The sequence below is a fragment of the Oncorhynchus kisutch genome, linkage group LG17, assembly GCF_002021735.2.
Source record: "Oncorhynchus kisutch isolate 150728-3 linkage group LG17, Okis_V2, whole genome shotgun sequence".
Taxonomy (NCBI): Eukaryota; Metazoa; Chordata; class Actinopteri; order Salmoniformes; family Salmonidae; genus Oncorhynchus; species Oncorhynchus kisutch.
The window spans coordinates 45,815,272-45,828,698 of NC_034190.2; the positions used below are offsets into that span (position 1 = coordinate 45,815,272).

General features: G+C 43.4%; 1 protein-coding gene across 8 annotated transcripts in view; it reads right to left on the bottom strand.

Annotated features, from left to right (window-relative positions):
* Nucleotides 1–13,427, bottom strand: part of LOC109907749 (serine/threonine-protein kinase WNK2) — a 136,400-nt gene that overhangs the window by 62,550 nt on the left and 60,423 nt on the right. For all 8 annotated transcript variants that reach the window (XM_031793926.1, XM_031793931.1, XM_031793930.1 and 5 more), the window contains exons 3-7: nucleotides 5,633–5,805; nucleotides 5,080–5,300; nucleotides 4,798–4,955; nucleotides 1,610–1,698; nucleotides 836–1,055 (exon numbers count right to left, since the gene is read on the bottom strand). In XM_031793926.1, coding sequence (XP_031649786.1) covers nucleotides 836–1,055; nucleotides 1,610–1,698; nucleotides 4,798–4,955; nucleotides 5,080–5,300; nucleotides 5,633–5,805 — 861 coding nt within the window. The remainder of the gene's footprint in view (nucleotides 1–835; nucleotides 1,056–1,609; nucleotides 1,699–4,797; nucleotides 4,956–5,079; nucleotides 5,301–5,632; nucleotides 5,806–13,427) is intronic.

The window sequence follows — 13,427 nt, forward strand, 5'->3', positions numbered from 1 at the left end:
GAATGTGACTCGTGGATGCCTTATTCTTCTTGCCCTGTCAAAGCCTAAAATGTGAGCTTGTTTTGCCCTGTTTGTAAAAAAATAAGTGTAAAAAAAAAAATTTTTTTTTTTAAATAGCATTGTAAACTTTCATTTTGGTCAGATGGATCGTCAGTCTGTGGCCATGACTGTCTGTGAGTGGTTGCATTTCTCCACCCCTATCCCTTGTCTGTTTACAGCAACAATGGCAAGGTGACCACTCTGTTCCTGTATTAACTACAGATTGCCCTTTAACCTTTGTACTTTTCTGCCCAGTGTGTTTAACTTAGTCAAAGTACAGTATCTTTACATTTGAAATAAGTTTTTTCTAGTTGAGCATATATTATTTATATTATTTATATGTTATTCATGTGTTTAAACTGAATAAACAGACTTTTCAAAAAAGAAAATCTGATATTCAATCTTTGAATATGCTGTCCGATAGTTTTTTTTGGCAACCAAAACAATGTACATGTTGCCCAAAGAGTTGTGCAAAGTTGGTGGAATACTATTCAAAATGATTTACAGCTGTAATAGCTGCCAAACGTGCTTCCACCCAAGTATTAACTCTGGGGTGTGAAAAGACGCAATTACAATTTTCTATAACTTCCTTTCACTTTGAAAATGTGTAGATCAGTAGGAAAACAATCTAATTTAATAAATTTTTTGGTTTTTACTCAAGTATTTACATTATTCAAGACAAATTCAAACCCCACCTTAGATTGCAATGTCTGTTCAACCAGTCTAATGCTAAACTCCACCCATGTATTCAACCATCAAACTATCCATCCATCCACCCACCCACCATCCATCTTACCATCTCTAGGGCCACGCCCTCCGAGCTCTCTTTTTCCAGTTCAAAGGTAAACTCAATGGCTCCACTCTCCTTGTATTTTCCCTTCAGCTTCTTTGGGTCTTCCACCCACAGCTTCAGGGCGATGGCCGCCTTCTTCCCATCATCCTCCTCGGCCAGCTCCACCCGCACCCCTGTGTCCTCCGCAAAGAAGGCGTGGTCCAGCAGGTCCTTTATGGAGTACCTGGGAGGAAAGAAAAATAAAAACAACCCTTTATCACTGTGCTAACATGGCATGGCTCCAACTTGACCTTCTGTCATTTTACAGATTTAGCCTAAATTAACTTCAAATTAGTCATATCAACTCCAAGTACAGTAACCTAATGCCCTCCACCAAATTCAGTAGTTATGTCATGCAGGAGCTGAAAGACTCTTCTGAGCACCAATGTTCTCAGTGTTCCGGTCTGGACAGTATAAGCCCCTATCTAAGAACACCCTCCATTTACTAGCTGCCAGGACAAGGAACGAGAGAGAACTGTACACAATCACCTCTCAGTATGAAAACCTGCCAAAGAGGCAGTTTTAAGGGTTATTTTCTCCTCTGTATTAAACCCATTATTATTCAAGTTAACAGAGGATGGCGTACAGATCGCGAGGGGAGATTGGAATGTTGTTGAGAGCCCCGAATGTCATCGTGATAGGATGTGGGCAGATGAAGTGAGTTATGGAGGCGTGACGGAGCACCTTGGTGGCCCTATGGCCTCCAAGGTGGACAGAGACGCAGGTACAGTCACTCACCGCTCCTCTTTCTTCTGGCAGATGCACTCGCCAATAATCTCCTTGATTTCAGGATCCACAACCTTGTTGTAGCTGGCAGGCTTCACCCCCTGATAACAGAAAAGGAAGGGAAAAAACAGTTCAGAGGGATGGCTGGAAGCCATGAGTAAGTATGGTGGAGAAAATAAAAAGGGAGACAGAGAGAGATGGTCACATGTATTCACATAGCTTACCAAAAGTTGTCATAATTTTCCAAATGTTTTTGTTTGCACACCTCAAATTGTTAGTGTTATGACATTCTGACTTTAGTAGTTTTCTGAACAACGTACAGACAACTCATTAAAAACGTTGATCACATTTCAAGAGGTGTCAACATCACTTGTCAGATCGTTAATGCTTTAAACAAGCCCCTTTCTGCAACTCTGTGGACTGAAACTAGTATTTTCAGGAACTGACACATTCATACAGATAGTCTGGTTAAAAGCTATCAGAGTTTCCCGTGGATAAAGGATAAATAAATATACTTCTGTGGTCTCTCCAGGGCATGCCAATATTCATAGAGTAAAGTAGACAGAGAAAAAAACTGCTGCTGCCAGACAGAGGGGCTTCTGTTTCTAAAAGCAGGTGGATACAAACAAGCAAGATTTCTGGCTCTCATTGACATGTAACTTCTTCTTTAAGAGGCTCCTCTGTCCTCCACTCGTTACCTGTATTAATGGCACCTGTTTGAACTTGTTATCAGTATAAAATACACCTGTCCACAACCCCAAACAGTCACACTCCAAACTCCACTATGGCCAAGACCAAAGAGCTGTCAAAGGACACCAGAAACAAAATTGTAGACCTGCACCAGGCTGGGAAGACTGAATCTGCAATAGGTAAGCAGCATGGTTTGAAGAAATCAACTGTGGGAGCGATTATTAGGAAATGGAAGACAACTGATAATCTCCCTCGATCTGGTGCTCCACGCAAGATCTCACCCCGTGGGGTCAAAATGATCACAAGAAAGGTGAGCAAAAATCCCAGAACCACACGGGGGGGACCTAGTGAATGATCTGCAGAGAGCTGGGACCAAAGTAACAAAGCCTACCATCAGTAACACACTACGCCGCCAGGGACTCAAATCCTGCAGTGCCAGACGTGTCCCCCTGCTTAAGCCAGTACATGTCCAGGCCCGTCTGAAGTTTGCTAGAGAGCATTTGGATGATCCAGAAGAAGATTGGGAGAATGTCATATGGTCAGATGAAACCAAAATATAACTTTTTGGTAAAAACTCAACTCGTCGTGTGTTGAGGACAAAGAATGCTGAGTTGCATCCAAAGAACACCATACCTACTGTGAATCATGGGGGTGGAAACATCATGCTTTGGGTCTGTTTTTCTGCAAAGGGACCAGGACGACTGATCCGTGTAAAGGAAAGAATGAATGGGGCCATGTATCGTGAGATTTTGAGTGAAAACCTCCTTCCATCAGCAAGGGCATTGAAGATGAAACGTGGCTGGGTCTTTCAACATGACAATGATCCCAAACACACCGCCCGGGCAACGAAGGAGTGGCTTCGTAAGAAGCATTTCAAGGTCCTGGAGTGGCCTAGCCAGTCTCCAGATCTCAACCCCATAGAAAATCTTTGAAAGTCCGTGTTGCCCAGCAACAGCCCCAAAACATCACTGCTCTAGAGGAGATCTGCATGGAGGAATGGGCCAAAATACCAGCAACAGTGTGTGGAAACCTGGTGAAGACTAACAGAAAACGTTTGACCTCTGTCATTGCCAACAAAGGGTATATAACAAAGTATTGAGATAAACTTTTGTTATTGACCAAATACTTATTTTCCACCATAATTTGCAAATAAATTCATAAAAAATCCTACAATCTGATTTTCTGGATAATTTTTTCGCATTTTGTCTATCATAGTTGAAGTGTACCCATGATGAAAATTACAGGCCTCATCTTTTTAAGTGGGAGAACTTAACTGACTAAATACTTTTTTGCCCCACTGTATGTAAACTTCTGACCCACTGGAATTGTGATACAGTGTATTATAAGTGAAATAATGGGTTAGTAAACAATTGTTGGAAAAATGTCTTGTGTCATGCACAATGTAGATGTCCTAACCGACGTACCAAAACTATCGTTTGTGGAGTGGTTGAAAAACAAGTTAATGACTCCAACCTAAGTGTATGTAAACTTCCGACTTCAACTGTATATGCTTTAGCCAAAGCCAACACCTCTGACTATCCTTACCATACCATGCAGAATATATGCATGTGCTTTAGTGCCAAGTCCTCATTGACAATGCTAGTCAGCGGAGTTGGCTAAAGTACAGATCTGGGACCAGGCTAAGATGAGTCATCCTACTTCAGCAGTGCCTGCCAAGTTTTAAAAGTGCAAAATCAATACCCTTCATCAACTATATCATGGCTCCGGACACCCCCTGATCTAAAAACAGTTTGCTGCATTCATCACTGTGATGCTCTTTTCCTCACTGGCATAGAGTGGAATACAAGATTAGATCTATGAAGAATTGAGGGGTTCTGGACTCCCTGAGCAGTGCCATATGGCACATTATGACCATCTTTACTGTCCAGTAAACTAGGCAATTATTCAAGTATCAAGAACCATGGGGCTGGCTGGTAACATAACCCCTACCATGGAAAGGTCTTGTATCTCCTTACCCTCCACTCTCATTGAGGAGTAGCGTACCATGAAAACCTTACTGTTAATTGGACACAGTATATTCTACATTAGTTATTTTTTATTCATTTTTAGTCCCATCCTTCAGCTACACTCAACCCCTCCCATCTATCTCTGTAGACCATCCAGTTTTGATTTCTTGTCAGCTCAGGGATTCGATCTTGCAACCTTTCGGTTACTAGTCCAACGATCTAACCACTAGGCTGCCTACCGCCCCACCCAGCAGTGCTATTTGCGGAGTTAACTCAAGGTAAATGCTGCAATTCTTTAGCCATTCCTGAACATGCAACCCAAAACAAGCTACTTATGGACAGTACCAAAACAAATGATCTAATGATTCTGGCCTTTAAATCGTTAATGCTGAATACCCCTGGTTACTTGAGATCTGTGGCTGCCATTCATAGAAATCACAGTGCTAACATGAATGACTGAAATTGGTCATTTGGTGTCTAGCCTAGTTGTGAGTGTTACCTATATACGAGCTAAATTGGTTTACATGTTAAATGTGGACTCACGCTGGTGACTTTGCGGTAGATCTGTGCAGCGTTCTGGCACTCCGAGTACGGGTACTCTGAGGTGGCCATCTCCAACATGCACATCCCAAAGGCATAGACATCCACTGACTCATCATAGTGCTCCTCATACATCTCTGGGGCCATGAACTCTGGGGTGCCTGGGAGGACATGGTCAAAGGTTAGACAGCAGGACATTTTTGGAATCTGGAGACTGTTGTCCATTTTAGAAATATTTAGATGATACACCAGGTGTTACTGATGCAGTCTGATTGGATCTCCTACCTATGACACTCTTGGCGAAGGAGGCCCTCTTGAGCGTGGCCAACCCCAGGTCTCCTATCTTGACGGAGCCGGTGGGGCCCGTGATGAAGATGTTGTCACACTTTAGGTCTCTGTGGATGATGGGAGGGGCTCTGGTGTGGAGGAAGTGAAGACCCTTCAGGATCTGCCTACACCAGCTCCTCAGAACCTTGGGCTTCATTACCTTGAAGCGCTTCAGATATCTACAGGTGGGAAAAGGACATCAGTATCACCATTCAAATATTAGGAGTTTTGGGATTGATTATCCAGTCAAAAATAAAAGGTAATTTAGAGCAAATATTCATGTGCATATCACTCCATTGCCTCTTTTTGCAGTACTACATTGCTTAGTAATCTCAATGATAAATAATACTCCCACACACATTAACTGGTTTGTTGGGGGGAATGCATGTAAAAAAGGTGTTGCTTTACATCTATGACTAGATCCCGCATTGCCCAATTATAGCCTCTTCTTTTGACTATCATCATCATCATCATCCTCTCCCATCTTCAGCAGGTGTAACAGTACACTCACGTTTTGAGCGTGCCTGATGTCATGAGCTCCGTTACCAGGACGATGCATTTCTTCCCTTTGAGGGGTGACTCCCAAAAGTCGTAGAAGCGGACAATGTTGGGGTGCTGCAGCCCCTTCAGCATCTCTGCCTCCTCCTTAAACCGCTGACGCTCTACTTTGGTCAGCTTACGGTCCTGAGGGAGAGGACAGAGAAGCTACACTAAATCCAGGGTTGTGGTCAGGAGACAAAAGATTATGAGAGAAAATATGCCTGGTTGAACCTAGATCATTTTCAATGTTATACAGAATTATTTGTGAAACACTCTTAAAGCAATGGCTATAGTGGTACAAGGGGAGGAAAACACTTCAGAGATCATGTGAAATGAAGAGATCATTAGTAACAGTTTTTTTTGAGAAAGATCTATAAGCAGAACAAACAGATGGGAGAGAGGGGCTCTTCCATTGCAGGAGGCTCTTCCATTGATCTCTGTCTGTGCCCGTTTGTCTGTCCGGTATTAGTGTGTCTGTCAGAGCCATATTCAGCTCATTAATTGGACCATATGTTTGACCCAACTGGTCACCCTCGAAAGGAACTTGCAATTGAGTAGCCCCCAGAGCAATGATTACTTTGGGAAGTGAGGACCAGTACTGTGGAAAATCAGTGGTGCAAGCATGGCTCAGATCATACAGACACTGGCTGCAAGGCACCATGTGGTCTACTTCAGTAGGAGTAGAGGATCTTTCACATTATGCATGTCAGTGGGTGTCACTAGTAGGGCTGTGGCGGTCATTTCATTTTGTGAGCCGGTGACCGTCAAACTGCCAGTATCATGGTAATTGACTGTTAATTAACATAAACCCATTTAGCATCTCCTGCCTTCCACACATAGTCTACAAACCACTGATGCAGACGTTTGGAACATCTATTTTTTTAAGTCTAATAAATCCATGTAATATAGCCTCCAATAATAAATAAATTATACATAATAAATTATAAATAAACCCAATAATAAATAAACCAATAATAAATCCATGATTTCTTTTAGACAGGTCTAAAGAAAGATGATAAAGAAAATGTAGATATATTTCAGAAGAACAGAATAGCATACTCTGAGCTGTCCTTATGTTAGGCCCTGAATGTAAATGGATCCCATCGCATTTAACTGTATTGATGGGTTGTTGTTCATTTACATAAAAACACTGTGTTATTTAGCAAATGTGGCACTCTGGTTTTGGCACATGCGCTCTAGCAACAGCTCACAGATATATCGGATTCGGGAAGTTATTCAGATCCCTTGACTTTTTACACATTTTGTTGTGTTACAAACTTATTTTTAAATAGAATTTTAAAAAGATTATCCTCAAACTACACACAATACCCCATAATGACAAAGCGAAATCAGACCTTTTGAAAATTATTAAAAATAAAAACAGAAATACCTTACAGTATTATTCAGATCTTTTGATATGTGAGTCGAAATTGAGCTCAGGTGCATCCTGTTTCCATTGATCATCCTCGAGATGTTTCTACAACTTGATTGGAGTCAACCTGAGGTAAATTCAATTGATTGGACATGATATGGAAAAGCACACACCTGTCTATATAAGGTTCCACAGTTGACAGTGCATGTCAGAGCAAAACCCATGCCATAAGCTCAAATTAAATTGTCCGTGAGGCTCCAAGACAGGATTGTGTTGAGGCACAGATCTGGGGAAGGGTACCAAAACATGTCTGCAGCATTGAAGGTCCCCAAGAACACAGTGGCTCCATCACCCTTAAATGGAAGTTTGGAACCACCATGACTCTTCCTAGAGCTGGCCGCCCCACCAAACTGAGCAATCAGGGGAGAAGGGCATTGGTCAGGGAGATGACCAAGAATCCGATGGTCACTCCGACAGAGCTCCAGAGATCCTCTGTGGAGATGGGAGAACCATCTCTGCAGCACTCCAGGCCTTTATGGTAGAGTGGCCAAATGGAATCCACTCCTCAGTAAAAGGCATATGAGAGCCCGCTTGGAATTTGCCAAAAGGCACCTAAAGACTCTCAGGCCATGAGAAACAACATTCTCTGGTCTGATGAAGCCAAAATTGAACTCTTTGGCCTGAATGCCAAGCGTCACGTCTGGAAGAAATCTTGCACCATCCCTACGGTGAAGCATGGTTGTGGCAGAATCATGCTGTGGGTATGTTTTTCAGGGACAAGGACTGGGTATGTTTTTCAGGGACAAGGACTGGGAGACCAGGATCGATGGAAAGATGAACAGAGCAAAGTACAGAGAGATCCTTGATGAAAACCTGCTCCAAAGCGCTCAGGTCCTCAGACTGGGGCGAAGGTTCTCATTCCAACAGGACAACGACCCTAAGCACACAGCCAAGACAACATTGCTGTCTAGTGGCTTCGGGACAAGTCTCTGAATGTCCTTGAGTGGCCTAGCCAGAGCCCGTATTTGAACCGGATCAAACATCTCAGATCAAATCAAATGTTATTGGTCAAATACACATGGTTAGCAGATGTTATTGTGAGTGTACCTAAATGCTTATGCTTCAAGATCCGTCAGTGCAGCAGTATCTAACAGGTAATATCAAACAATTCCACAACAAAACCTAATACATACAATCTAGTAACGGAATAGGATAAGAATATATAAATATTAAATATATGGATGAGCAGTGACAGAGCGGCTGAGATGCAATAGATAGTAGTGATGCACCGATATGATATTTTTGGCCGATACCGATATCCAATATTTTCCTTGCCAAAAACACGATACCGATAACCGATAGTTAAGATTTTAGTGGCCTTTTAAGCATTCTAGTACAGTTAACACACACACATGGACGCAGTGGTCTAAGGCACTGCATCTCAGTGCAAGAGGCGTCGCTACAGTCCCTGCTTCGAATCCAGGCTGCATTAAATCCGGTCGGGATTGGGGGTCCCATAGGGCAGCACACAATTGCCCCAGCGTCGTCTGAGCCGTCATTGTAAATAAGAATTTGTTCTTAACTGACATGCCTAGTTAAATGAAGGTTCTTCATGTGTTCAGGTGTTTCATTCTCAACCAGGATTTCAATGGAACGCCGTTTGGGTCTTGCGTGTCAAAAAAAAAAATACACGCCAAATAACACTATTTGACGTGTCAAATAAGCTTGTTGACCAATCAGGTCCTGAATATGACTGCACGTCACATAATAATTTAATGTGTTTTTACGTATTTGTTACACAGTTTAATCAATATCACTCGTATTTCATGTCACAACGATTCATCGATAAGTATGCTATGATGCTGGTAAAGTTGTCTCGCGCACCTACAGTGCTGGTCATAAAAAAAGCTAGCTAGCTGATGGATGCAAACAATGTTCTTCCCCAAAAACATAGCAAAATGACAATTTGTTTCAGTTGCTGTAGTTAGCTAGCTAACTATATAGCTAGGTGTCATCATCTAAAATAACCCAAATTTATAAGACAGTTCTTATTTGATTAATGGTGGTCGGAACCATCTCTGTAAAGCTAGACACAATAAGTTTTAGCCAAGGATTTGCAGTTAGCCTTCAAAATAAAAGTATGGCATAATTCTACTCTTTGTATTCACTGCATCACTGTCAATGCCAGACTTTTATTTTGAAGACAAACCGCAAATTCCACTATTGCGCCTAATCCTTATTGTGGCTAGCTTCACAACATAAACCGGTCCGGTCGAGTGTCAATAGCCAGATGAAGCTAGCTGGCTGCTTATAACGTTAGCTTTGGGTAACAGGGTTAAGTAGCTGGCTAGCTATTTATTTTCATGACCTGAAGTTCAATTTCAATAGGCAAACAACAAGTGGTAACCTAGCTAATACTTACAAGTATTCCTAAATCATTGCTAAGAATAATGAAAATGCAGTTTCTACTGGTCATTGTTTTCTGGCTGGTTGTATTGGTGCTAGCTAGTAAACACATCGTTCGCTGGTGTTTGCAGACTTTTAAGTACAGCTTTGACAGTGCTACTTTTTTGACACCCAAAGACCCAAACGGCATTCCATAGTAAGTATGTCGTGAAGCTAATAGCAGTGATGCTATTACTGTGTAACTCAAGTAGGGCAACATCTGAACAATAGCGCACTTGTGTGTACCGGTGCTCGATCAGTCGGCGAAAGCCAACATCACCCAGGACAAAGAACGGTTGATTATGAAAGGCAATTCATTCCATTATCTTGGCTTTAATGGATTTCGCCTTTGAGTTGTCTTGCTGAAAAGTTGTTACTCTTTCAAATGACTGCTAGACTTGTTGACTGCTCGATCCACACAGTAGACATTGTGGGTGTCAATTACGCCATGCATCTACATTATCTACAGTTGAAGTCGGAAGTATAAACACCTGCCTCTAATTGAGAACCAATCTAGGCAACCATAGACCTACAAAAACACCTAGATGGAAAAAAAACATAAATCTACAAACCCCTAGACAGTACCAACACCCTAGATGAGACAAAAACACACATACCACCCTCGTCACACCCTGACCTAACCAAAATATATAAAGAAAACAAAGAATACTCAGGTCAGGGCGTGACAATATTTCAGCTTTTATTTCTTTCATCACATTCCCAGTGGGTCACAAGTTTACATACACTCAATTAGTATTTGGTAGCATTGCCTTTAAAATGTTTAACTTGGGTCAAATGTTTTGGGTAGCCTTCCACAATAAGTTGGGTGAATTTTGGCCTGTTCCCCCTGACAGAGCTGGTGTAACTGAGTCAGGTGTGTAGGCCTCCTTGCTCGCACATGCTTTTTCAGTTCTGCCCACAAATGTACAGGATTGAGTTCAGGGCTTCGTGATGGCCACTCCAATAACTTGACATTACTGTCCTTAAGCCATTTTGCCACAACTTTGGAAGTATGCTTGGGGTCATTGTCCATTTGGAAGACCCATTCGCGACCAAGCTTTAACTTCCTGACTGATGCCTTGAGATTTTGCTTCAATATATCCACAATTTTCCTCCTCATGATGCCATCTATTTTGTGAAATGCACCAGTCCCTCCTGCAGCAAAGCACCCCCACAACATGATGCTGCCACCCCCGTGCTTCACAGTTGGTTTGCACATTTCGCACCAAAGTATGTTCATCTCTAGGAGACAGATCATGTCTCCTTCCTGAATGGTATGACGGCTGCGTGGTCCCATGGTGTTTATACTTGCGTACTATTGTTTGTACAGATGAACGTGGTACCTTCAGGCATTCGGACATTGCTCCCAAGGATGAACCAGACCTGTGGAGGTCTACAATTTGTTTTCTGAGGTTTTGGCTGATTTCTTTTGATTTTTCTTCGGAGCCGCAGTCAAACGACCACCCCTCATCACTGTCAAACGCTCCCTAAAACACTTCTGTGAGCAGGCCTTTCTAATCGACCTGGCCCGGGTATCCTGGAAGGACATTGACCTCATCCCGTCAGTTGAGGATGCCTGGTCATTCTTTAAAAGTAACTTCCTCACCATTTTAGATAAGCATGCTCCGTTCAAAAAATGCAGAACTAAGAACAGATACAGCCCTTGGTTCACCCCAGACCTGACTGCCCTCGACCAGCACAAAAACATCCTGTGGCGGACTGCAATAGCATCGAATAGTCCCCGTGATATGCAACTGTTCAGGGAAGTCCGGAACCAATACACGCAGTCAGTCAGGAAAGCTAAGGCCAGCTTCTTCAGGCAGAAGTTTGCATCCTGTAGCTCCAACTCCAAAAAGTTCTGGGACACTGTGAAGTCCATGGAGAACAAGAGCACCTCCTCCCAGCTGCCCACTGCACTGAGGCTAGGTAACACGGTCACCACTGATAAATCCATGATTATCGAAAACTTCAATAAGCATTTCTCAACGGCTGGCCATGCCTTCCGCCTGGCTACTTCAACCTCGGCCAACAGCTCCGCCCCCCCCGCAGCTCCTCGCCCAAGCCTCTCCAGGTTCTCCTTTACCCAAATCCAGATAGCAGATGTTCTGAAAGAGCTGCAAAACCTGGACCCGTACAAATCAGCTGGGCTTGACAATCTGGACCCTCTATTTCTGAAACTATCTGCCACCATTGTCGCAACCCCTATTACCAGCCTGTTCAACCTCTCTTTCATCTCGTCTGAGATCCCCAAGGATTGGAAAGCTGCCGCAGTCATCCCCCTCTTCAAAGGGGGAGACACCCTGGACCCAAACTGTTACAGACCTATATCCATCCTGCCCTGCCTATCTAAGGTCTTCGAAAGCCAAGTCAACAAACAGGTCACTGACCATCTCGAATCCCACCGTACCTTCTCCGCTGTGCAATCTGGTTTCCGAGCCGGTCATGGGTGCACCTCAGCCACACTCAAGGTACTAAACGACATCATAACCGCCATCGATAAAAGACAGTACTGTGCAGCCGTCTTCATCGACCTCGCCAAGGCTTTCGACTCTGTCAATCACCATATTCTTATCGGCAGACTCAGTAGCCTCGGTTTTTCGGATGACTGCCTTGCCTGGTTCACCAATTACTTTGCAGACAGAGTTCAGTGTGTCAAATCGGAGGGCATGCTGTCCGGTCCTCTGGCAGTCTCTATGGGGGTGCCACAGGGTTCAATTCTCGGGCCGACTCTTTTCTCTGTGTATATCAATGATGTTGCTCTTGCTGCGGGCGATTCCCTGATCCACCTCTACGCAGACGACACCATTTTATATACTTTCGGCCCGTCTTTGGACACTGTGCTATCTAACCTCCAAACAAGCTTCAATGCCATACAACACTCCTTCCGTGGCCTCCAACTGCTCTTAAACGCTAGTAAAACCAAATGCATGCTTTTCAACCGGTCGCTGCCTGCACCCGCATGCCCGACTAGCATCACCACCCTGGATGGTTCCGACCTAGAATATGTGGACGTCTATAAGTACCTAGGTGTCTGGCTAGACTGCAAACTCTCCTTCCAGACTCATATCAAACATCTCCAATCGAAAATCAAATCAAGAGTCGGCTTTCTATTCCGCAACAAAGCCTCCTTCACTCAAGCCGCCAAGCTTACCCTAGTAAAACTGACTATCCTACCGATCCTCGACTTCGGCGATGTCATCTACAAAATGGCTTCCAACACTCTACTCAGCAAACTGGATGCAGTCTATCACAGTGCCATCCGTTTTGTCACTAAAGCACCTTATACTACCCACCACTGCGACTTGTATGCTCTAGTCGGCTGGCCCTCGCTACATATTCGTCGCCAGACCCACTGGCTCCAGGTCATCTACAAGTCTATGCTAGGTAAAGCTCCGCCTTATCTCAGCTCACTGGTCACGATGGTGTATCTCACTGATCATCCCTAAAGCCAACACCTCATTTGGCCGCCTTTCGTTCCAGTACTCTGCTGCCTGTGACTGGAACGAATTGCAAAAATCGCTGAAGTTGGAGACTTTCATCTCCCTCACCAACTTCAAACATCAGCTATCTGAGCAGCTAACCGATCGCTGCAGCTGTACATAGTCTATTGGTAAATAGCCCACCCTTTTCACCTACCTCATCCCCGTACTGTTTTTATTTATTTTTATTTATTTACTTTTCTGCTCTTCTGCACACCAATATCTCTACCTGTACATGACCATCTGATCTTTTATCACTCCAGTGTTAATCTGCAAAATTGTAATTATTTGCCTACCTCCTCATGCCTTTTGCACACATTGTATATAGACCCCCCCTTCGTTTTCTACTGTGTTATTGACTTGTTAATTGTTTACTCCATGTGTAACTCTTTGTTGTATGCTCACACTGCTATGCTTTATCTTGGCCAGGTCGCAGTTGCAAATGAGAACTTGTTCTCAACTAGCCTACC